This window comes from Conger conger, chromosome 9, assembly GCF_963514075.1.
Source record: "Conger conger chromosome 9, fConCon1.1, whole genome shotgun sequence".
NCBI classification, from domain to species: domain Eukaryota; kingdom Metazoa; phylum Chordata; class Actinopteri; order Anguilliformes; family Congridae; genus Conger; species Conger conger.
Genome location: NC_083768.1, coordinates 53,041,501 through 53,068,289, shown reverse-complemented (window position 1 = coordinate 53,068,289; position 26,789 = coordinate 53,041,501). Strand labels below are relative to the sequence as shown.

Sequence of the window (26,789 nt, the reverse complement as noted above, 5' to 3'; positions counted from 1 at the left end):
ACGGGGACGAAAAAGCTCTCGTGGTGCCGTAATTTAGTGTTCGTTTCAAAACCTTCCGTTCCCTATCTGCTGTAGATGTAAATTTCGCTTCATTTTATGTATTCTGGGGAAGTATTAATAAAAGTGGAATAGCAGTAACTACGACTGTTCCAGTGGAAGCAGGAAAACGGCAAAATGTATTCCAGTGGAGCAGCTGGTGGTAAGTCATTTCATTGGTACGCTAACATTAGTTCGTCAGCTAACGTTAGCTTGTTTTGGTATTTCCACTAAGGTGTGCACAAGGCATTAACGGAAGCTGCTAGCTGCTTTGTTCGTTTACTTACTTTGCTCATTACCCTCACCTAATATGTATTTCGATCTTCTTTTAGGCTAACCTTTACAAGCTTTCGCCGGCCGTGGAGCTACTAGCTAGCAAGTTAGCCTGCTTTGACTTGGCTTTCCCTGCTGAAACGCCGAAACTAGTCGAAAATGCGGCGCTTAGCTAGCCTAGCTAGCTGCCTTGAGCTAGCTATGAGAGATACCAATCGTCTACCCTGATAACGTTGACTAGCAAATTCTTAATTCGACGCCATTGGATTAAGGATGTATGTTCACATATTTAAGAATAATATTATAGACTATCGAAATAACGTTGTATTTTGACTTTTATTTCGTCTAGCTTGACGCATTCTTAACCAGCCCGGAGGTCCCAACTTGGCAGCAACTATCGTTAGAGCTAACGTTAGCTAGTATCATATGGCGGTGTAGCTAACTAGCTAGCATATCTCTAGCTAGGCTATATCTATTTGCCGTCTTTAGCTAACGTTGGGTTACCTAGCTAGTTCGCTATGAGGCAAGCTAGCTAAGTTAGCCTACATAGTTGAATGTGTTCTGGGATGAACTTTTGATTTGGATAGGCTAGCTATTCTCATATTGAGTAACGCAACCTCCGTTGAATGAATTAATGTTGTCTAGCTATTGTTAATAAATATTTGATTATACAAGTCAATCAAGCCAACTAGATTAGTCAGCGCTAACATTATCTATAAAACATAGTAGCAAGCGAATGAGTTAGAAACGACATGTCCTTAGCTAAACCTAAACATTATCGACGTGGTACATAAAATTACTTGGTGACCAGATAAACGCAGTGCAATCTAGCTTGTGCTTTCTAGCTAACGTTAGCTAAAGAAGAACAATGGCTAGCTAACACAATTTGGACTAAGTTAGTAATTATCACTAAGTCTAGTTAAACCAGATGACGTTTGATTATTAGCATGCCATTAATTGCTAGCTAATGACCTCGTACCTTAGTTTGCTTTGGAACTGGCCTAGCTAGCTAACGTTAACATGCTTGTTTCTTGGTCTAACCTTACGTCGTGCATTTGAAGGTGCATTTGAAAGATCATCTTAACTGTTAAGCTAACGTACGGGCGATGGAAAGGTTTATTTAATAACTATTGACGTTACCCTCTGCAAGTTGTTTAAAGTCCACAGAATCAGTTTGCAGCCACCATTTGGAAGTTAATGAAAAAGTGCTCCATTGTGATCTAGCTAATTAAAAGTCGGTTGCTATACGTTATGCTTAAGGCTAATCATTTCGGGGTTTATTTGTAATGGAAAAAAATGCAGGAATATTTTGGGTTTTATTGTAATTTTTTTAAAAGCTGAAAATGGATGAAAAATGACAACCTTAAAAAACGGGTGAAAATCCGATTATAATAGAGCAAATATCCAGGGTAAATATTTTACTTCACTTTTTTCCTTTCTTTTAACGGTAGACTTTGTTAATGGAACATTGATAGTGTGCATTCCAGGAGATTGGATACGTTGCGCCTGCTAGTGCAAGTGCAACTGCACGTGTAATGACATTCGCCCAGTGAGACACACAAAGTAGGTCTAACATTGCCGTAATAATGACGGTCATTCTAATGCAAAAGAATCCATTTAACCCCTTAATTGGGGTTAAAAATATTAGTTATTTGCATGATGGATGTGATGCTCCAAAACTGCAATAAAGCTGGTTCTTGAGAAGAAGTGTTCCGTGTACATACTTGAGTTCTAATGCAAGGAAGCTAAATGAAAATGAGCTGGATTTGTGTTCAGGAGGTAATTAAATTATGATCTATTGATTTTTAAAATTCTGTGTCAGTTCTTATGCAACACAAGAGCCACCACCTTCTGTATTAGGGCGAGTGGCTTTAGGTGTGGTTAGTTGGTCTGTTGCATGGTGAAATTGATAAGGACTCCCTCCCCTGTACTGCTTGCAGTTGTACCCAGAGAGGTGATGTCGTTCGTCCATGTGGCTATCTTCAGAGAAGCCTAGCTGCGTTAGAGATAATAGAGTCCCTTTTCAGGAAACTTAGAATGGAATTTACAAGTAAGACCTTTCTAGGCAAGTTCTGTATATATATATTTTATTTTTAATGTTTATTAATGGACTGTGCACCAAACTGTTTGCGTCACATCCATGTAATAGATTAATTAATTGCAAAATCACTATGTTTAAAGTGAAATGTTTGCATTTGCTGAAAGCCTCAAAAGACAGGAAATTAAATTGATCAACCCTAATGCTAACATCAGCCTGCTGTCCATTAAGGTATCAGACTACTGCTACAGCCATGTATAATGTCTACTGTATGTGAAACTTTTGCTCTAACCTCTGAAATAATTCATAATCTTAGTTGCAAAAAGTAGTGCACTGTATCGTGTATTGGCAATTTTGCATATAACAGAGTCAATGTAGTTATTTTGCCGTTGTCCAATGTGCCCTATTTGGGACCAGATATCTTGTATCACTCTTGGCATACAATTCTTAAACTAATGTGATTGATAGATCCTGCGTTAAAGCGTATATTGTAGATTAGTGTATATTGCTATGAACACATTCAAATAGGCCTACTGTATGTTGTTCTGGATAAGTGTAGAAGGAGATATATTGCCTACAGTACAGTGGGCCTATACATGATTGCTAATTTAGACAAAACAGTAAAGGACCAAAAATTGAACCCTGTGGAACACTAGAAAATATCATGCATGTCTGAAACATGATCACAGATCAACACAGATCTCAAATACAAGAACAGCAACATTGTTATATTGGCATTCACTCTTGCATCATTGATTACTTTTAAAAGGGCTGTTTAAGCATGGACTTTTTCCAAAATATTGCGCAAGAAAATGGAGGGATCAAGATTATGCCTTTTCAGTAAGGGCTTGACTGCAGCTGTTTTGAGTGCACCTGGAAATAAGCCTGTTTCTAAAGAGCAATTTACAATATCCAGTACATCGCAAATCAAACTAAGATTTCTTAGGTGGATGACTTCAGCTGCAATATAATGTCTACTTCGCTAATTTTTCAGAATTAATTTAGAATTCCTGGTGAACCACTAAAGGTCATGTTCATCCTATTGTTGACCGTATTGTAGAACTGCAACGATGTCCTCGATGACCTCGACCATGTCATTTCATCGATTCACATATTCATAACCGACGCTTCGTATTGTTTTGAACATGGCAGCGGCAAACCCAGCTGAGAGTGCGGGAGAGTTTATGTAAAAAAAAATTCTGAGCATCCAAAGTGTAATATGCTGCTTTGCACATTGAAACGGCCGATCACAGCAGCACGACGGCCATGCACGAGAACCTTCAAAGAAAGCATCCCGGGGCTGTGTGCTAGGTTATCTAGCTGTGTATATTTAGCTCTGTAACATTTTCATCATTGCTATTCCCAGAAATGTCATTGAATGTGTAAGTTCAATGTGTGTTGATTGCGTGCTTTTAGTGAAATTAACCTAAAACACACGCATGTCTGGAATCTAGCAAGAGCTCTCGTATTAATGTAAATACAGTAAATACATGATAATTGTTGGAATTTGACTGGACTGTTGGAGTTGTTATAACGGCACAGTTACACTAATATTACGAAGCCCTATTTCCACTGCCGTGTTCTGACGGCTCCAGCCACTTAACGTTATGCATACTGGTAGCAATATTAGGCTACTCTGCTACTTTGACCACGGTTTTACATTCCATTAATGGCATCAGCGATCAAAAGACGAGCAAAAGGCAACATCAGCAGCTGTTATAATTCTCAATGTAAATATTAATAGCCCGTTACAAAAGCACTCTTAAAAACTTGTCTAAATGAATCAGTTTTAAGGTTAGTTTTATTACGTCTCTGATTTGGCTTATGTGCTGTCTTTGGAGTGGAAACGGAAGATGTTCAAAGTCATGCGCAACGTGTAATCTAACTAGTGCGCAATCAATGAGTCCCGTTCAAAATATAAACTTCTCTTAAAATATGTTCATTCAACAAATTTGAATTTCAATGTTTCCAGGTCCGTGTTATATACATAAATTGTATATAATGAAAAACAATGTCATCCCACTGGTGTACTACAGTAGGCATCCACACCACAGCATTTACGGGCCTAAATAAATTCATGGCTCTTCATAAATATTATCAACATTATTATTATTATTATATTCTTACCTGTAAGTACACATCTTAATATGAAATCAAATTGTAATATTCTAGTCTACATGTAAAATTGTGTAACTGCAAACTAATTCTGACACTTTTCTTGCATTGTCTCCTCGTAAAAAATGAATCCGTGTTGATGATTTGAGCTCTTTACTGAAAGATGGTCTACTCTGGGACTTCAGCAGGTGGTGGTGACCCAACTAGGTCTACCAAAGTGATCTAAGGATAGTAGTATCGCATTTCCAAAACATGTCATTACATTTTCTCAACTGCAAATTGAATCAACCCCCCCCCCCTCAGTAAATTAATTGTTAACATTAATCAACTAATCGATAAAATATAATTGACAGAATCAATAACAAAATAAACGTTAGTTGCTGCCCTACCGTATTGGCATTACTAGCTCGGATATTAACAATCTGATCAAAAATTGATGCAAACTCCTCATATTTGGACTGCGAGGCATAGCATATTTGCTCACAAGGCTTGGAAGGATTGACAAGGTGATCGATGGTAGGAAATAGAATTATGAGGTTGTTCCTGCTTTCACCGATAACCCTAGAGAAATATGGCTGCCTCTCATAGCACGTGTTTAAGTGGATTTTATAAGAATCTCTGGGTGGATTGTTCTCCACACTCTCTGCACTCCGTCTTGAGTAGACTTGTTCATTTTTCCATGCCATTACTTTAAACTGTGATTTCTTTTTAGTTTTCTCAGGTGACAATATGTTGAGTGAGCTTAATTTAGAGTTGAAATGGTTCACTTTTTCCTGTATGAATGAGATTTCATCTGAGAGAGGTAGACTATGTATGAGAGGGGAACTTTTTGGCTGAAGATGGACTTACAAAGCACCTTGTAATTACTCATTCTGTGTCATCTTTTGCAATACCAGTGATGGTTACGCTTAAAACAATTGTGATCCGATATATTAATATCAACAATATTAACGATATTCAGTCCTCTAGAGATCACTAGCTAAATCTTGGGTGTGACCACAGTTGTGGATTGATCCAACAGTATGTTGAGTAAAATTAAAAGAATGCAAGAGTTTCAAAATTCCATAGCCTTGTAGTCTGAAGCATTATCAATTATTAAATATCAATTGGTCAAATCTTATGTTTATCTTGCATACATGGAGCATTTATGTAATACAATAAATAGTTGTATCATTTTATTTGCCCTGCTAAATTAGATATTTGGATGTTCTGTTAGACATAAATTTAAAATTCATCTAGTTGATTTAGATTTTTAAGGTCTGTGTAATGGTGAAGTACAGTCTTTTCCCATCTGATCCCTGTATATCTGACATTGTGGAATGTCATTTATATGTAGTTTGTTTCCTCCTTAAAAATGAAGGAATGACCTTAAAATTGCAGTTTTCTTCTGTACAAATTCTTCTGTATAAATCTTTAGTATAGTCAGTGGAATAGGCATGTTTTGTGATAAAATGTCCCTCTATTAAAAAATATAAATAAAAGCGCTGCAATATGTATTAGTTATCATTCTCAGACTAAAAATGGTGGAAAGGCATTGCAGTGAACACTAAAGAAAACTGTTGTTTAAAAGAAAACCAGTTGTGCTCCCCTTTGAGCAAAAAATAAAAAATACATCTCTTGGAATAGGTCTTGACCAGAGATATGCCTTGCACAATGGCGCTGTGACTGACATAAAACATTTGGCTGAGATGACAACTTTTCCTTAAGCAGTGAACATTAAACTTCACACTTCTGAAATGCTTGTTTTCAGTTTTGTTGTCATTTGTGAAACTGATTTGGGAAACCTATATTAAGTTGTGAAAATATATTGTTTGTCACTCAAAGCCATTTGTTGTTTTGATATTATCAAATTAGGATGCAGGGCTTTATCCAGTCTAAAGTAAAATACAAGTAAAACTGAGTCATATTACTAAGAAGTGCTTCACATACCCTTTAACTTGTGAGCTGTCTGATCTCATTTAAATGAATGCAGTTGCACAATACATCTAGCCCTGAACTTTTTTTTGTGTTTTCTTGTAATCTTTATCTTCTGATTCTACTTCTTCCTGATTATCTGCCTCCCCCATCTGAAATTTTGCAATCCCCCGTTATTCATCCTCATGGTAATCAACTTAATTTAGTAAACTCTGTTTGAATTTACTTAAAAATGTATTTTTATTTTTTTAAATAAGAATTTTACTTCAAAGGATTTGCACACTTGATGCTATTTCAGCCAGTTCCAAAAACTTGGACAGGATCTTTATTTCTGAGGAAGCCATCTGGCTTGCTGAGTAATAACAGCCAATCTATGAATATTGTTGCTTACTCAGATGTACATTATAATTTTTTCTTGGTCACAAAATCTATGATTTAATTTCATCTTAATCATATTGCTCAGATAGCCAGTGTGACTACCTGGTATGCTGTAATACCCTTAAGCCAAAAATACGGAGGTGTTAAAAGGCAGGCTAGCTGGCTAGCAGCGTAGTAATGAGTCTGGATGTTGCTTGGGTTGCGTCGTGAAACTTAGCGTCCAATATACCTCTTATTTGCATGTAAATAATTTTTTGCTCTTGTTTTTATGAATAATTATAACCTCTGAGGTGTGTTGTAGTGTCGTACTGCCTGCCCTGACTGGTTGAGGACTCATTGAAATATATGAATTTTTTTTTTGCTCTCGTAGCTGCTGAGATGTGCGAGGGACCTCACTCCACTGGGTCAGGTGGTTCTGGTAAGCTTTCCCCAAATAACCGCCACACTGCACACAACACCATATCCACAAGTAGCAATTTCTCTTCTGTTCTCATCATTATTTGCTCTGAATTCTTCTTGGAATGATTTGTCTAACCCTGCCTGAATGGAGATTGCAACGCTTTCCACAATATTGAAATATTCAGAGCAGATTTAACAGTGTCAGGGTTTGAAAGGCACAAAATGAATGCATTTATAAGTATCCTCTATCAAGGGAAAACAGAAAAACTGTTGTGGTGTCAATGGATTCATCTGATTATAAGAGTTTTCCATTCTCCAGAGCTTCACTTGGGTTATTTATGGCAGGTAAATAACCCAATAAAAGATGCTTTTCGATTCGGCTTGTTCGATATCACATCTAGTCATGTTACTGCCCATTAGTTGCATTATGTTACTAAAAGCACATTTATAGCATAAAAATATGAATTTACTTTTGATTTAGTTTCATCCCAGTGCGCTCATGTACACTACACTTTTTGCTTTGATTTGCTTTGACTGCGGTATGTTAAAATGACATGGCACACATGCCGCAACATTGACTTCCATCATCGTCAACATCACTGTCTGTTGAGGAGAACATCGTGGCTGAAATTGACATTCTTGCACTAAATTGTCATCGACGTGGAGGAAAATCCACTCATCTGGTAGAAAACATATGACGTGATTGTGCCCTTATTCATTCCTTTGGTGCTATTTAAGTTTATTTCATGCTATTTAAATAATAAAAGCTTATTGCCTGTTTTTGTATATTTTTTTAATATTGTTTTGGTGCTCTAGTGTCACCATGCGTTTTGATTAGGCCACTGCCTTAGGGTGGACTTTGATGTAAATCCGTGTTTGTACCTAGTTTAATCATGATATCAAGTCAGATTTATGGGCCTTTTTATGATAAGCCTAACCCATCGAAAGTTCATTGCCTTGCTGTGGTCTTGAGTAGCAATGTTCCCATCAGATTAGCGCCAGTTGCATGTAAATGTCAAATGGTGTTGAGAGATGAAATTTAAAAAAAATTTTATTTATTGTTTTTAATAAAAATGGCAAGACATAAACATGGTTTGTTCTTTAGGTAAAATGGGATCTTGTTGATATTGATTTAAGGTCTCAAGGTCAAAATGGGCAGGAATTAAGATTGGTTTCATTTGACTGGTGTAGTTCCATCAAGCAATACTGAATTTGCTCTCTGGATCATTTAGAACCTTATCGTTTTGCCAAGCGGTTTTGGAGATCCTGGCAGGATAAGGATAATAAGAATGATGTATTGTGTGGAAAACTGACCGATACTTATATATTGCCACATCACACTGAACTTGCATTCAGCTGTTCAAGGAATAATGCAACTTTATTGCAAAATTCAAGTATACCTTCAGAACAAGGCTGGTTAATAAAGCTCTTTCTATCAAGAGGGAATATATATTTTATCATGAGGGAAACATATTGTGTGTATATAACATTTTAAATATATTTTAATATTGCTTTTCTGCTTAAGTGTTTTTATATAATATTTTTACTGGCTCAAGTCTATAATAACATGAAGGTTAATAATAGTTTTCTGATAGCCGCTGACTTTGTTTGAACAAATTCCACCAATATATTCCTGCTCTAAAAAGAGATGGGCCTTTTCCTGTTGGGGCTTGAGTTTAGAGAGGAGCAAAAGTTTCTCCCCCCCTCTGCGGTGCATCTTAAATGCATCTCCCATGCTCAGTTCTCATCAGATCACCCGATCCCCAATAACTCTCCTCCCAGTTCATATATGAGCAACATACCAGCACATTGGAACGCACTAACAAAATAACACTGGAAAGTGTCAGTCCATTAATTAAGTAATTGGCTTAATGCTTCTCATGAAACAAACGACAAACAAGACCCACATGTGATCTGAAAAATGTGATCTATTGACTTATTAAAGCGGCTCCTCACAATACAGCTGTATTTTAAAGGCAAAGAGCAGCAGAATTAAAGGGGCTTCATGTGGTCGTTGGAGCTCTACAGGTGTCAGGGAAGGGAATAAGACTGGCAGATGACTGCTGGGAATGTTTGCTGGGAAAAGGTGTTCTTTAGCCATTGCCAAATGCTAACTTAAACTGTTTAGTAAATCAGTTTTGTTTAGGCGGCCATGAAATCAACAACGATCAAAGATTTGGGATGGCATTTGGTTTTGTTCTTGCTGCCTTAACCTGTAGTGCAAAGTTCAATGTTTTTTCAAATTTTTATTTCATTTCTTCTTAGTTCTTAGCTCTTCGTCATAGGGCGCAGCAGCACAGTAAATGACTTTGGTGCGTTTTAATTCCATTTACACACAAAGTTTTCAATGACTCACAATAGCTTCTGTTATACTTTGGCATTTGTTGATGGTTGGATGCATGACTGTTAGAAACGGAAGGAAATTGACATTAGGGTTGACTCCTTGTCATTCCTAACCGAGTGGTTGTATCTTACAGTTCTGCGGAACACTTTTGAGAGTGGAGTCATCTGTCCATATGTACAACAGTGTTCTTTTCTTCTTTTTAGGCCATTTTATAAATTGTCTTTCTGTTGTTGCCTGCTTGACACTGAACAGCAAATTCACCACTTTATAACCGCTGTATATATGTAGGCCTACTGTCTGCTGCCTACTTTTGGAATATGGCCAAAACGATTTTACAGCCTTCTGAGTCCTTGTTTGGATAGGCAGTTTTATTGCCTCTAATTTTAGGTCTGAATGAGGCACTTATTTAAAGCTGTTGTACTGTATCTACTTAAGCAGGACCAGGCTGGAGAGAACTACAATTGTCTGCTCCTGCAGTAGTCCACCATATTGGTATTATTCTTACAAATGTGCCTGGTATTGCAGCAATTTATTCTAAAGGATTCATGCTCTATCTGTATTAATCCTACTTCTATAAAATTGGGATGGGTATGGTGAATCCATTAAACGGTAAACTGGAATGAACACATTTTTTGAACGTTTATAAAAATGTTTTAAGACTGTTCTATATTTTTATTGAAGTTGTGGGTAGCCTGGATGGGGTGATGAGTAGCCGAATGAACATTATTGTGGCACTACCGACTCGAAAACGCAGCAGAGTCGGCTAATGATTGCCATCACCTGGGGGCGACTTGGCTCAGGCGGTGAAGACAATGGCTGTCTCAGTCAAGTGTCCATTTCAGCACTTACAGCACTTGGGCCTGAGCTGGTGATAATTTGGCATGCTAGTAAAATATGGGATTCAATTGTTTTGAACTCCTTTATTGTGTAGACTGTTAATTTATAAAGCTTCTGTAGTTTGTGTTAGTACCTTTCATAGATGGAGTGCTGACTGTTAATTTGCAAGTACGCATAGTGCAAGATACCATGACAGTTGAACAGTGTTTTTTTTTTTTTTTCCTGAAAGAAAACCTTTACCTTTCAAATAGGAGTTGTGTGTGGATACAGATGAAATTGGGACTGGATATATGCATTGATGACATGCTTCAATAAGTTTGACTCATTCTTGGTGTTCAGTGAATGATACACTGAGCCTAATTCCCAACCCTTGACGTCCGCTTGATGCATCCAGTGGTTCTAGTCAGGATTCCTCAGCCCGTACAAAAGATTTCAATAAAGAAAACTGTTCAAAACTGATTTACCGGCCGTAAAATATTATCATGCAGTTAATGACAGGAAACTATACCACAGTGTTTCCCCTAGCCAAAGTTGCCTGGTCTTTATCAGAATTTTTCTTGTCTTTCTTCCTCATTTGCCAGCACCTCCTTCACCTCCGATACCAGAATATGTGTTCAAACCACCGCCGCGACCAGACTTTGGCACCATGGGCAGGACAATCAAACTGCAGGCCAATTTCTTTGAGATGGAGATCCCAAAGCTCGAGGTCTACCATTACGACATTGACATCAAGCCCGAAAAGTGTCCAAGAAGAGTCAATCGGTAACTTTTCACAGAACCCATTACAGAGGCTGTTATGAATCTGTAGTTTTGCATTTCTTCTATTAAAGTTATGTTGTCTTTTAATGATATTAAGAGGGTTGTTAGCAGCAATAATTATGACTGTTAAATATGAGATTCATGTAACCCCTTAAATGTTTTTGTCAATTGTGGTAATGTGTATTGTAATGTGCTAGATATCTATGTGCTAGGTATTGAATGGATTATAAATGCTCATACTTAAAGGAGCACTGTCACGCTTTTTTGACTCCTTGATTTTGGATTAAATGCTGAAATGTTTTTTAAAATCACCAGCCGCATAGCCGTTTCCTAAGTATGGGGCAAAACGTATCAAAACAAACTTTGTTTGGCTTGACTCTCCAGCCTGTGTTACCCAGAAGGTAACGGGCTCTCAAACACCACCCTTGAACACTGTGACTGGTTTATGGGCGGCCACCCATCCAGGCGATCACATGACACTCCAATGGAAATACCGTAACGTTAGCATACATATCAGGGAGCCTACCTTGGCTAACCTGAGTGATTTGAGGACAGCTGACTTCTGAATTTTAAAAATGCCTACACGCATCATTTAAGCATTTAATCCAAATAAGTAAAAAAAAGCGTGACAGTGCTCCTTTTAAATACGTTTTTTTGTTTGTTCTGGCTCTACATTTGGATTTTGGTGTGCTTAATGGGTATATATAACATGCGGTTATGCAGGTGATGAACATTAGCAAGTTGTCACTTGTGTTATAGTAATACTGTTTTGTTTCTGTATTTTACAGAGAAATTGTAGAGCACATGGTCCAGCACTTTAAAACTCAGATCTTTGGGGATCGAAAACCAGTCTATGATGGGAGGAAGAACCTCTACACAGCTATGCCCCTGCCTATAGGGAGGGAAAAGGTAATCAACTAACTGCCTATAGGAACGGATACAGTAAACAGGGATGCGATCAGCCCAGCTAAAAAAATATATTTTTATATACAAATTGGCACTTTTGGAAGAGATTTCAGCTCTTCATTGATAGGTTTAATGGATACAAAGTGTGAGTCAGTGTAAGGAGCTTAGTTTTCGGCATGCTGCATTTGAGCATCTACATCTATCAAAAGGAAAATTCTATAATTTATTCACAAAATAACTGTTCAGCGATGTCCACAATCTGTTAAAATATTCTATCCTCTGCCATCCAATAATAATGAGGATAGGTAAAAACGGCATTACATAGAGAACTACAAAACTGGGAGAGCTCAAACTAAAGAGGCTATACACAAGTGGGGAATGGTCGCTTAAGTCTGAAGCAGGCTTTAGTCTTCAGGCTTTTTTTTAGAAATGGGTAGTTTACTCAGGGCAAACTGTAGAAAAATATTGGAATTGAATGCTACAGTATTCAACATATCCAATCATTTCTGTCTGTTTTAAATCTTTAGCTGTTGGTTCATTTATGGATTTTTGTATGTAAAATCATTAGACCAGTCACCTGGTCACCATGTGAATATTGCGTGACCATCAAAGTTTTAGTGAACAACCCTGTCTGTAACAAGGTTACCAACAGCAGCAGATTTACACATTTCATGCCAATAAAGTCTGTCAGACAGAAGTCATAGGGAAAATAAATTGCAAGCGATTGACCAGCATGACTGGATGTAAACTACCGGGATTTAACTACAGACGGATGTGAGCTTACACTGCAGAATTTCCATGTAAATGCAAATCTTTAATTTGGAAATCTGATTTAGGCTGACATTTAAATGGAACTATTAAGATTGCCAGAAATAAAGTTTTGAATACAATTACATTTCTCGGCACTCCAGTTCCCTTCTTCCCCCCCATAAATACGATACAGCCCCTGGTATTACATAAGCAGAATTGGTTTCTGAAATGGGATGGTAAACATTTACAAACACTGATCCAGTTACTGCCTATAGAGGGAGAGAAAATGTATGGCAATGCTTATGGGGAGGAGCAAATTATTTTATTGATATATGGTTGTTTAATGCTGTATTTACCTTCTCATTGAGATTTAAATACATTTTTTATGCAATATTACGGTATAATCTCTGTTCGATACTGTAGGAACGCAACAGTACATGATAGAAAATAAATAGACTCCAGTCTGGCTGAATAGCCTGGGGTTTGTGTTCGAGGGACTGACGTGCTCGGCCCTGTTCCGCAGGTGGAGCTGGAGGTGACCATCCCGGGGGAAGGGAAGGACAGAAGCTTCAAGGTGGCAATAAAATGGGTCTCCTGCGTCAGTCTACAAGCTCTTCACGAAGCGTTGTCCGGGCGGCTGCCAAACATCCCCTTTGAAACTATTCAGGCCCTGGATGTGGTGATGAGACATTTGCCCTCTATGAGGTCAGTCTCTGCCCCCTTCACCGTTACAGTTGTGTGCATATGTCCCCATGCTGTGCTGTACACCTCACAGGGCTTGTCTCCTAAAGTACAATTATGCAGTACTAAGCAAGTTTTTTCCAAAGATGTAAGATATGAAGAGGTCTGCTTAAGCTTAGTGCAGACCGTGCTCTGGGGGTTTCTTTTGGTTACAATGGGGTCATGCAGTCATATTCTTAAAACCCTGAAGGAGCTTATATTGAATTGAGACTCGTTTTGCACAATGTTATAACCTATACTATAGCTGCTCGTCGATAAATAATCTACCACAAATTATTATGCATACCTATGCCTTTCTAGCCTCTGCCCCAAGAATGACCACAAACAAGCTTGCTCACAATGTTTTTAATTTCAAGTCGTCCACCCTTTTTACACAAATTAAATCGACATTCACCTTTATTGTGAAACTTTATTTAATTTGGGCAGCTACATGCAAACAATCAGAATAAGCCCCCAATGCCATTGGCTGTGGCAATTGGAACCAATTTTCAACCAATGAGCTTGAAATATTGTACAGCTGTACAATCTTTTGATTGAATGACGGCCCATCAACTGTATATTTTGAAACCTGAATTTAGGGAATATAAACACAGGCAGAGGGTGAGTCAACATGTCAGTGAGCCTTTTTCAATGATCAGAAGCGATTTACAATGGTCTTGTAACAATGTTTTAACACACAAATCTTACCTATTGTACCTTCAAAGTGGTGGGGTTGTTATGGCCTGGACGTTTATGGCTGCTGAAGGTACTGGCTCACCTATCTTCATTGATGATATAACTGCTGATGGTAGGAGCAGTCACTATTTATTACAAATCTCAAATTGTCGAGTACAAAGGCAAATTAATAAATAATGGGTCCCAAACATTATGGAGGGCACTGTACTAATTTTCCTTTAGCGCTCATCGAGCAACTATAATCAGTGTTTTGCCCTGTTCAAATTTCATGGCCTGTGTTTGTGTGTATTTGTGTGAACCTAGGAAGAGTAGTTCAGTTGAGCAAATGGCTCTGAATGAATGAAAAACATTGAGGAGCCACGTCCCACTGAGTACGTGGGATGGATACCTCTTGGGTGAACTTGGTGTCCTAAAGAAAGGATTTATGACTGCTTTTTTTAGAATGAACACTAAAACATTCAGTAACAAAACAGTATGTGGAATGATGAGTGGTAGTGGAAGTGTACATGAGTTACTGGCACTTTCGCAGGTGTGAATAAGATAAGTGCTAAATTTAGTCAGAAAACGGAATCCGGCAGAACCACCTTTGGCGATGTTCAATGGATAATTATGGTTGCAGCAGGTGAGGGTCGTGTCGGCACGAAGGCTCACAGCTTTTATTCTCAGTTGATGATGGGAATGGTTGTATCGGCCAGGATGTCACTAATCTGCAGCGCAGTGCCATGTTAAATATATCTTGCAACCCATACTGCAAATGAAATATTCGACAGCTTTGTTCTCCTTTACGGCACAAATTTTGAGGGTGTTGTTTTGAGGACAGATGGAGACTGGCGCAGGTGTCTAACAAAGCTCTCATTCTCAAACTACTCATCATAAAAATGTCAACTTAGTATGGAAATGCTCAAAATACTTTCAGCTTGTCAGACATAATAAAAAATTATAGCATATTGTTGTCAAAAGATATAGCTAATTTAGGTAATTAACACTGCTCCTCCTGTGTTATACTTTCACCCCGAGAAGGGGCGTGTACTTCAAAGTACCCGGATTTGCCGGTCTGGTCCATACAGGCTTTGCTGAACATCACCAGAGACGACGCCTAGCAACTGCCTTTTTCCATGAATAACAGACTTCAAGCAGTCATTGCATGCAGTGGATATGCTACAAAATACCTGACCTGACTACTTTCATTTGCATAGCATTGCTGTGCCCCAAACATTATGCAGCCCTGAAAATGGGGGACGATATATAAACCCTTGTCATTTCCACATGGTAAAACCAAAATGTATGCCCTAAAAATTAAAATCTGACTGTGCACTTTAACCACATGTGATTTTTTCATTTAAAATCTCAAATTGTTGAGTGCAAAGGCAAATAAATAAATAATGGGTCTTTGTTCATTGGCACTTTGGGCACTGTACTAATTTTCCTTTAGCTCTCATCGAGTAACCACAATCAGAGTGATTTTTATGCCCTGTTCAAATTTCATGGCCTGCGTTTCTAACGATTTGGTGTATTTGTGTGAACCTAGGAAGAGTAGTTCAGTTGAGCAAATGGCTCTGAATGAATGAAAAACATTGAGCCACGTCTCACTGAGTACATGGGATGGATACCTCTTGGATGAACTCGGTGTCCTAAATAAAGGATTTATGACTGCTTTTTTTAGAATGAACACTAAAACATTTGGTAACAAAACAGTACGTGGAATGATGAATACGTATACGTAAGTTACTGGCATTTTCACAGTTGTGAATAAGATAAGAATGTAAGTGCTAAATTCAGTCCGTAAACGGAATCCAGCAGGACCACCTTTAGCGATGTTCTCGAACTGTAAATCCAGTTTGAACTACTTTCCATGGATAATTATGGTTGTGGCAGGTGAGGGTTGTATCAGCACAAAGGCTCACAGCTTTTATTCTCAGTTGATGATGGGAATGGTTGTATTGGCCTGGATCCTTTTGGTGAATTCACTGCAGCACAGTGCCAGGTTAAATATATAGGTCTTTCAACCCATAGTGCAAATGATTTGCTCTTCACACCGCAAATTTTGAAGGCAGATGGATGCAGCACCGAGTCTCACGGTTGTACACGTTCTGCTCGTTCCCGCAGGTACACGCCCGTAGGCCGCTCTTTCTTCACCCCCTCAGAAGGCTGTTCCAACCCGCTGGGAGGGGGGCGCGAGGTCTGGTTCGGCTTCCACCAGTCTGTCAGGCCCTCCCTTTGGAAAATGATGCTGAACATCGACGGTAGGCGGCGAAGATGTCACCCTGCCTTCAAGACACGAGTCTGTGGCCACTTCGGAGTGGTCCGCTTTCTTCACCGATAATGGAACCCGGCTTTTCTCTCTCTCCCCCCTCCAGTCTCTGCCACCGCGTTTTACAAAGCCCAGCCTGTGATCGAGTTCATGTGCGAGGTTTTGGATTTCAAAAGCATAGAGGAACAGCAGAAGCCCTTAACGGATTCCCAGCGAGTCAAGTTTACCAAGGAGATCAAAGGTTTGCGGCTCAGTATTTTGTCTTATTTTCTCTGCCATCCCACTGATGATGATCATTAGTAGTTTATGCTTTTCGGGCTTTCTTGCATTATTCATCATTGGTTACGATACAAATTGTGTCCAGATAATTATTCTATTGTTTTGTTCAGTCCTATCTATCTAAAATGCAAGCATATTAAGAATATGAAGTACAAATACTAAGGAAATAATGTCATCTTCTGAAAGCCCACAGAGTTTGGGCTCTGCCGATGACAGTTTTAAAGTCCCTGCTTTTGATAAGTGTGTCACTCTAAGGTTTTCCCTCCACGGGGGCCGCAGGTCTGAAGGTGGAGATCACACACTGTGGACAGATGAAAAGGAAGTACAGAGTGTGCAACGTGACCCGGAGGCCGGCCAGCCACCAAACGTAAGATCCTCTTTCAAGGCACTCGCAAAACCCAGCCGCTGGTACCTGGGCTAGCCCACCACCTCATTGTCTGTAGCTACCATGCCATCTGGACATGAGCTCCAGTCCTTTAGAACAGTAGTTTGATATCCAGTATTAGAAATGTTCTTGAACAGTACAACTGTAAATCCAATTTATTTCTACTAATTCACTTATTTCTCTTTGAAATCCAATTTTATTTCAACTGTTCAATGAGTTCTGAGGGTTACAGTACACAGGGGCTCAATCAGCACCAGTTATAAAGGGGGTGTTTATATTGGCCACGGTATCGCTTACATTTTGTTATTTAATTTTTTATTTTGCAATTTACCATTTTCCTCTTCAGTTGTGTGTGTTTTATTTAGGTAGTTATGTAGTTAATAAAATAAAAAGAATAATGCTAAATATTCCCATTCCAAGCTCCGTCTGGGCCTTTAGCTTGAAAGTGGGAAGCGACAGAGCCACGCGTGTTTTTTGAATTACGCTTCTCTTCCGTCCGGCCGAGCCCGTCCTGATTCCTGTCTGCCTTCCTCAGGTTCCCTCTGCAGCAGGAGAATGGACAGACCATGGAATGCACTGTAGCCCAGTACTTCAAGGACAAGTACAAGCTGGTGCTGCGCTATCCCCACCTCCCCTGTCTGCAGGTGGGGCAGGAGCAGAAGCACACCTATCTCCCCCTCGAGGTCAGTCATGGTCAGAGCACGCTAAACAAACTGCCATCATTTCACTTTCTCAAAACTTATGATGTGTAGAATAGAGAGGTCCACTCAGGCTTTTTTTTTTTTTTTTTTTTTTTTTGGAATGACTCAAAAAAGCGGAACTGTTTTTTACACTATATGCAAACGTAACCAGCTGTGCTTTATCAGAATGCAAGTGAATGTCGCAACTAAATTTCTAGCACTAAAATTGACTTGGTAGTTTGCTAGACTGTGGAAACAGTTGTAGTAGTTGGAACATGTGATGCGTAATGACCGTTTTCCTGGGTTTGGTTGACCTGTGTGTGTAGTAGGCTGTTGAACTGTCTAATGCAGATGGCATGCTTATAATATTTGCTAAAACCAGGGTAGCAGTGTTCCTATAACCAATTTATCTGAACTTGAAACTACCAAATGGGCACTATGGATAATAATGCTGCAGGATTTTGATGCAACCATGCTTACCTCTCTTTGGCAAGCTTTTCAGATACACTCTTTAACTGTGGGTGCGGTATGAGCATAGCCAATAAGGATGTTTGCATTTACATTTAGAGGTGTGCACTTTGGGCCTTTTGGCGGACTGATCTCTGCAGTCATGCAGCATGAATTAAACCCATTTCGACACTAGAGGGAGGGCTTGTGCAGAATTTTTGCCATTCTCTTCTGCTGTTAAGCTGGTCTCATAGTGAGGCTGGGGTTCAATCAAATTAATAGATGAATCTTTGGCTTTATGTTTGTGCAAAATTAAAGTTCTAAAAGTTTGGTCTGACAGTTCTGTCCTTGGGTGTTAGAAATGCTCTGATATTACAATATGAATCCTCCAGTTTTGTCTGCATCTCAACGCTGTCATTTCCCTTGTGTTGGAAACACAGGTTTGTAACATCGTGGCAGGGCAGCGATGTATAAAGAAGCTCACAGACAATCAGACTTCCACTATGATTCGTGCCACAGCCAGATCCGCCCCCGATCGACAGGACGAGATCAGCAAACTGGTGAGTCAGTTAGCCCTCAGTTCACTGCTGGCCTGTAATAATGCATACGTGCAGCTGTAGGGTAATGCATTGAGGTACCATTTATGGCCGGATAAAACCACCAGTATTGTTTGAGTTCTCATTCATCAGGATTTCATTCAGTTAACACATTTCCTGTTAAATTCGCTCTGCAAACACCATGTTTGTTTTGTTGACAAGTACCATAGTTGAATTGCCTCGGGAAATGTGTCCATCCTTTTCGTGTGGGAGTACATGTTCTTTACTTGTGTAAGTTTCTTCTAAGTGGACACCATTGTGGCGTTTCAGATGAGAAGTGCCAACTTTAACACGGACCCTTACGTTCGGGAATTCGGGGTGATGGTGAGGGACGAGATGACCGAGGTGAACGGACGTGTCCTCCAGGCACCGTCCATACTCTACGGTGGCAGGGTAAGGGCCGGTTTTCAGCGCAAAGCTCTGTCTCATTACATTACATTACATTATTGGCATTTAGCAGACGCGCTTATCCAGAGCGACGTACAGTTGATTTGACTAAGCAGGAGACAATCCTCCCCTGGCGCAATGCAGGGTTAAGGGCCTTGCTCAAGGGCCCAATGGCTGTGCAGATCTTATTGCGGCTACACCGGGATTAGAATCACCAAACTTGCATGTCCCTTAACCACTACGCTACAGGCCGCCCCTAAGCGATCTCCTTCAGCTTTCTCTTGGCAGCCATTTTATTCCACTCTTAACTCTTGACCCACAGAACAAGGCCATAGCGACTCCCATCCAAGGTGTGTGGGACATGAGGAACAAGCAGTTCCACACTGGGATCGAGATCAAAGTGTGGGCCATCGCCTGCTTCGCCCCCCAGCGTCAGTGCACCGAGCTCCTGCTAAAGTAAGCTCCAGCATGCCCCCCCACCCCCCTCAGAGCGAGGCCAGAGCGGACACCCGCTAACCCGCCATCCATTTCCCGTCCCACAGGGCCTTCACAGACCAGCTGAGGAAGATCTCACGTGACGCCGGGATGCCCATCCAGGGCCAGCCCTGCTTCTGCAAGTACGCCCAGGGAGCGGACAGCGTGGAGCCCATGTTCAAGCACCTGAAGTACACCTACCAGGGCCTGCAGCTGGTGGTGGTCATCCTCCCTGGGAAAACTCCTGTCTACGGTGAGCCTCTGTCTTCATTCCCTAACCTTCCTTCTGCTCCTTTCTTTCACCTGTTTACGTAAACGGCTTGCATGGCCTTCAGAGCAGCTGCTGGAGTGAGAGTGCGAGTTTGCCCTCTCCATTTCCCTCGCGGTATGCTTGTTCCCTCCACTTGTGTGCCGTCCGTCTTTGTGGCGATAACGTTCCGCCGTCCCTCCTGCAGCTGAGGTGAAGCGGGTGGGGGACACGGTGCTGGGGATGGCCACTCAGTGCGTCCAGGTGAAGAACGTGCAGAAGACCACCCCTCAGACCCTGTCCAACCTCTGCCTGAAGATCAACGTGAAGCTGGGCGGCGTCAACAACATCCTCCTCCCGCAGGGCAGGTGAGGAAATGGTAGTCCCGCATGTGGAATGTTTTTCGGTTTTGTTCCTCCTCGGGGCGGGCTGACCGCGGCATTCTCCTCTCCGCAGGCCCTTGGTGTTCCAGCAGCCGGTGATCTTCCTCGGGGCCGACGTGACTCACCCTCCCGCGGGAGACGGGAAGAAGCCCTCCATCGCCGCGGTAAGCCCAGCCACCGGTCCAGTTTCACGCACAAGATCTGACAGCCGTTCAGAAGCACTTACGAATGCACCATCGCTGCTTCATGCCGTGCGTTTTAATGACGCCACATACTAGGGCTGTCAGTTTTTTCCTGAGCATCAAAGTTCTTTGAATCTGAGGGAAATATTTTTTTTGGAATATATAATTTTGGGTTCAAACTTGTAATCCCGTTGCCTAGGTGAAATAAGGGTAAAATGGCGCTCTGTTCACTCATGGTAGCACTCGGTATCAAAGAGCCATTAAACAACAAGCCATGTTATTGTTTTGTCTGAAGTGTCGACTGTTAGGCAGCCTAAATAAAGGTCAGGTGTGGGTCATGCTGCCCTTGTAGCAGACTCCCCTTTGTTGAGGTCTTTGAATCTCACCCGTATGTACTTTTGCATCTGTGGGACATCTGTAACATCAATCGGAGCACATATTCTCCTCAGTGGGAAAGATAGTGAATATAAAGCTGGACACAGGACACTAACAGTGTCAACAGTCTGCTTTTCCTGGATGATAATATGTAGGCATGAGCTGTACACAGCATTGAAGTTTTCTCCGCCAAAGGAGATCGGTCAGTTGAATTTAGTTTAAGTCAGCAATATCTTGTGAATTAATGATCGGGCCATATCATTTTCTTTTGTTTCGGCAAAAGTTGATCGGAGTCATCTTCAAGATACTGTCAGTATTTTTTTGTTATAGCCTACTGGGCCATAATATATAATTTAGGCAACATTTTCTTGAAAATGTGACGGTAGAAAATTCTACATTTTCCTCATTCATGCTAATTCTTTTTAAATGCAATAATATGACCTGTTTTATGGTTATAAAAAAAAGAATGTTTTTTGCATTTATTTTTATCCTGAGGGCCTTGAGTTATGAACTCGTTGAGTTGAGTAAGGCGGTTCAGGTCTTCAGTACAAGCTGACCTCCTCCCCTCTGCTCAGGTGGTGGGCAGCATGGACGCCCACCCCAGCCGCTACTGCGCCACGGTGCGGGTCCAGCAGCACCGTCAGGACATCATCCAGGACCTGGCCGCCATGGTGCGTGAGCTGCTCATCCAGTTCTACAAGTCCACCCGCTTCAAGCCCACGCGCATCATCTACTACCGCGACGGCATCTCCGAGGGCCAGTTCAACCAGGTCAGGGGCTGCCCCGCGCCATGATAAAATACGTTGCCGTTGGCTTTCCTTTCCGGCACGCCAGTTTGGTGTTCATTTGGCCACGGAGGGGACTCTTCAGATGCATGCGGCTGAGATTAAGGACAGCATGCTGCTCAGTTCCTCCATGAAGCTTTGTGTGATTAAAGTTTCTCTAAAGCCCGCCAGTGTAGTTAAAGCAGGCATCATCCTCTGGTGGATGTGTCAGTATGATGTCTCTGTCTGTTTTGTCTGTCAGGATATTAATAGGGTTTTAAAAAGAATAAATGGCAGCGAGCACATATCTAGGAAATGTGTTGAACGTGTTGTTCCCGGTTTCCATATGTTTATTTATTTTATTTACTAGGGACAAGTATACATTAATCAACATTTTCAGTTTCCACATTAGCTAATGAGCACATTTTCATCTGTAGTCCCTATGTAGCATGTAGTACCTGCATGTCTTTTGACTTCCCTATGTAGCATGTAGTACCTGCATGTCTTTTGACTTCCCTATGTAGCATGTAGTTGAGGCTTTTCATTGCACTTGGCTCCATCGTCCTCTATAGAGGGCAGCCTGGCGAAGGTACATGACTGCGGCCTGGAAGGCTGGTGGTTCAAACTCCAGTGTAGCCGCAGTAATGCCTGCGCAACTCTGGATGAAGGTGTCCGCTGAATAACTGATGTAATGCATTTAAGAGGAAACTGAATGAAACCGCTCCTCCAGGTGCTCCAACACGAGCTGCTGGCGATCCGCGAGGCTTGCATCAAACTGGAGAAGGACTACCAGCCGGGCATCACGTTCGTGGTGGTGCAGAAGCGTCACCACACCCGGCTCTTCTGCATGGACCGCAATGAGAGGGTAGGCTGATGTTCCAGTTCTTCCCGCTTCCTTTGCAAAGTGCGTGCCAAACCAAAAAACACACAGGAGGCCCACTACTGTCATGTTTTGATTTCTTGATTTTCTTTCACACGGACATCTGAAGCGGGATGTTGAAGGTCTATCTGTTCAACCGACAAAATGATCTATGTATTTGTCAGTGGAAAATGGTTGCTTGCCCGCCAACTTTCTCCCTGATCTCCATGAATATCTTCTGAATATAATTGGTTGGCTCTACGGGGTGAAATCTGTCCACACATTGCCTGTGCATTTCCGAGTGCAGTATACTGGTTGGTAAATGGAGTGGGGTGGGGAGCAGTGAATAAGGCACATTTGCAGTCCGTGACTCATAAATGTGCCTATTGTAAGGTGAATGGGGGGAAATGTGGTGAAAGGTTACTGCGGTGTGGAGGCTTTATTAACTAATAACTTTATTAACTAATGTGACCGTGGGTAATGGAGGGCATGGTGGCATGCAGATTTTTAATATCGGCACCTCCAGTCTGAGATGGAGAACAGATCATTATCTTGGCACTGAATCAAATTTTGCTGTATGTCTTTCAGGTGGGAAAAAGTGGCAACATCCCTGCCGGTACCACAGTGGACACTAAAATCACCCACCCTTCAGAGTTTGACTTCTACCTGTGCAGCCACGCTGGCATCCAGGTGAGTGGAGTGACGGGCGTCGAGGAAGCCTCACGCTTATGGATAAAAAAAATGTTTCATTTCACCAGGGCCGGTCCTGTCCTCAAGGGCCAGTCTGCGTACTGGTTTTTGATCCAACCAATTGCCTTGTTTTTAATTTGCTCATTTCTATAAATTACCCTGGTTCAAGCCTGTCCCTTTGCGCAGTAAACTCATTAAGATACACTTGCAGTCTGCAGCTGTAGCCGGAACTCATACACGTCAGATAAGATTAAATTTAATTATTAAGACCGGAAGTTGGAACAAGATCCTGAAACCGATTGGCCCTTGTTGTGCACCCCTGGATTCCACATTTGTTGACTCCGTTTTGACCGAGCTCTCCACCCCCAGGGCACTAGCAGACCCTCCCATTACCACGTGCTGTGGGACGACAACCATTTCACTTCCGACGAGCTGCAGGTGCTCACCTACCAACTGTGCCACACGTACGTGCGCTGCACGCGCTCCGTCTCCATCCCAGCGCCCGCCTACTACGCCCACCTGGTGGCCTTCCGGGCTCGCTACCACCTGGTGGACAAGGAGCACGACAGGTACGTGAGCACCCCCTGCTGGTACGGGGGTCCCGGCTGGTCCCCGTTCCCCAGGCTCAGTGCCCCGCGAGGTTCGGCCTGATGAGACGTGTCCGTATGTCTGTCTGTCTCCCGCTCCCGCAGTGCCGAAGGCAGCCACACCTCGGGACAGAGCAACGGACGGGACCAGCAGGCCTTGGCCAAGGCGGTGCAGATCCACCAGGATACCCTGCGCACCATGTACTTTGCTTGATCCGCAAGCACGCGATTGAGGGGGCCGAGGTCAGCGGGTTGGGACGAGAAACCCTCCCCTCCTACCAGCCCGCCACCCAACGGACACGCCCAAGCACTTTCCCTCAGCTCTGCTGACTCCTGTGGCCGACCCTGGGGAAACGCCTCTCCAGCCACCCACAGTCCCACACTGCTAAACCTGTATGTAAACCCACCCCTCCTCCTGGCATACACAGCCCATCTCCTGCCATACCTCAGAACACGAGGGGAACCCATCCACACAGAGCAGTAGTCGTGGCCCACGGGTGTCTAACTTTTTATTCGTCTTCATGAATGCGTATAGATCCGCTAGAGGTGTCGAACGCAGGACCCAGAGGGCCATAGGTATTCTGCCTTTGGTTCCAGCCTCTGCTTTCAATGAATCAGAGTATTCATTTAATTCCTTATTTTTGCAAAGAAAAAATCACATTTGATGTATTAAAATAAAATATATTAAAATATGTCGCTGCAGTGAATAATCATGTAGACCTTTCGAAGTAACAATACAAATTAAGCAATTTTTGACCCCCCTCCCCACAGAACAAGGCCATAGTGACTCCCTGTTCTGAGCCCTAGCATGCACACGCCCCTGCTGAAATGCCTTTCGACACCTCTGCCGTTCCTGTACGTGTATGTAACACAGGGAGAGGGAAGGCTTCGTTTTGTTTGTTTTTATTTTTATTTTTTTATTTTTTTATTTTTTTTGCATTCGCTTTAAATTTTGTTTTGTTTAAATGTCTGAAAATGAGCATGCACACTTTTGTGGAAGGGTTGTAAAGGTATGGATAGTGGCATAGGAGCGAGCCGGGCTCCAACACGACATCTCCGTTCCTCTGCCTTTTAATTAGAATGTTCCACTTCATGCTCTTCTTGGGTTTCTCATTCTGTGCGGCACGAGTCCCGCTGCGACGGGAGGGACTTGGTATGGAAACAGAATGAACGTCCCTCCGCACCACTGGAGGGCAGGGCGGAGCTGGTACGGGGCGGAAACTAACCTCGTCCGTCTAAACACCGATCACCTTTAACAATCTTTTTCCTGTTTTTTGCTGTTGTTTTTAAACGAATTAGCATTTAGATGACTCGTGCATTTGTTTTCAAGCTTTGAGTACTAATATTAACTGACTTGAGTGAGTGATTTTAGCGCATTTAGCGCAGAGATTTTAGCAATGAATTGCCATCATTTTATATCCAGTGTCGTGTCCCGACATGCCATCGTCAGTCTGTTGGGGGCAGCTACAGCAACTGTAACGGACGGGCATAGAGTTCATATTCAGCATCTTCATTGTCCAGTGGCACTTTAAGTGAGAATAAGGGTCTTCGGCACCTTGTTCAGCTCCCATACCAGCTGTCCAGTTCAACTGGGTGTATATACTTGGTTAGAAGTTAAATGATATGTACACACATGATTTCACAGTCATTATAGAGCATGCTTCCTCTCGACACAATCCTGTGGCATATGAAACGGTCAGGCTTTAGATCACAGAAATCTCACATTTTGACAAAAAGATTTTAAGCCAGGTGTATTTTAAATTTTTTTTAAAAAGCTAATTTATGTAATGCAAAGAGGGGTTGTATATATCCCATGCAAATTAAGCAGGGTTTGATGCAAAGTTTATTTTTTGGGGGAGGGGAGGGCATTTGTGTTTTGTGGGTTTTAGGGACAGGAGAAACTTCAAACAATTGTTGTAGATTTCAACAATTTTAAATGCATCGGCCCATATTTTACTTTAGGGAATGGGTCTTTTACTAACAGGTAATGTGTCCACATTTCTGTGCATCTTCAGTTTTAATGCAAATACAGCCTTCCAAAGTAGTCTCATTTTTAAAAAGAATAGTTCGTGTTTTACTACCAATTACTGTAATTTTAGTTTTTAGTTGTTTTTTTTTCCCCCCCTCATTCATTTATAGTATAGGGTATTTGTGATAGGTTAGCTGGAGGAGTGTGGATGTAATGCTTTTTCTAACTATGCAGTGTTTTATAGCCAAGTATTTTAGCAGTTATATATGTATATGTCATAGGGTGATTGGTAATGACTTTATTATGTGAATGATAGCCTTGTAGATTTGTCAGAGCTGTGCATTTAATAGTCAGCAGCTTTATTGCTGTGCAAGTTTTTATTTTTTATTTTTTATTTTTTTCTCCCAGCCCTCCCCGTGTGTTCTTAGTCCTGCTGTGTCCTGTGTATGCGACACACCATTAATCACTTAGCTGAACAATATTGACCATTTCATTTTAATAATTGTAATTGATGTCCTATAGCAATTAAGCACAACTGGACATTTTAATTATGGGTGCTAGTTTTACCGTTTGAGGATATTAATGCATTTGGCCCCTTATAATTTTACCAAAAACAAAAAAGCAAAACGATAAACAAACAGACAAAAAAAAACGCCTTCTCACAAGTTCAATATACACTTGATCCCTGAAAGCTGATGTGAGGTGCTTTGGCAGCAGAAGCCATCTCAAACCTTTTAGCTTTTTATTTGTATTTATTTGACACTTGCTTTGTTTAAATGTGGTTGTACTTTCTCGGACCGATTATGTGTAATGGGCATTGTTTGAATCATTGTTGGAGTACTTGATATTTCCGCTCGACGTTTCAGTCTGTTCAGCGCTGGTCTCGCAATAGTTTGATGCACTTTGAACCGTCAGAGACGAGAGGCCAATCCTAGCAGTTGGAGCAGCGGTGTCTCAAATGCAGGATCACTTCAGCGTAATTGTGTGGAAATGGCTGTGCGTACTACCTCTTGTTACCTGTTGAAATTAATGGTAACATAATAGCGTCGGTCATTTCCTCACAATTGCG

The 26,789-nt window shown here is 41.4% G+C and overlaps 1 protein-coding gene across 1 annotated transcript; it reads left to right on the top strand.

Moving 5' to 3' along the window:
- ago2 (argonaute RISC catalytic component 2) lies at window positions 1-23,974 on the top strand. Its single transcript, XM_061254311.1, has 20 exons — window positions 1-199; window positions 7,125-7,172; window positions 10,916-11,096; window positions 11,882-12,002; window positions 13,273-13,454; window positions 16,272-16,408; window positions 16,523-16,657; window positions 16,975-17,062; window positions 17,616-17,763; window positions 18,648-18,767; window positions 19,074-19,196; window positions 19,513-19,646; window positions 19,733-19,917; window positions 20,120-20,279; window positions 20,368-20,458; window positions 21,427-21,621; window positions 22,346-22,480; window positions 23,063-23,164; window positions 23,534-23,733; window positions 23,857-23,974. Exons 1-20 carry the CDS (start codon window positions 175-177, stop codon window positions 23,963-23,965), a joined length of 2,619 nt encoding a protein of 872 aa, XP_061110295.1. The 5' UTR covers window positions 1-174; the 3' UTR covers window positions 23,966-23,974.
- The last annotated feature ends 2,815 nt before the right edge of the window (window positions 23,975-26,789 follow it).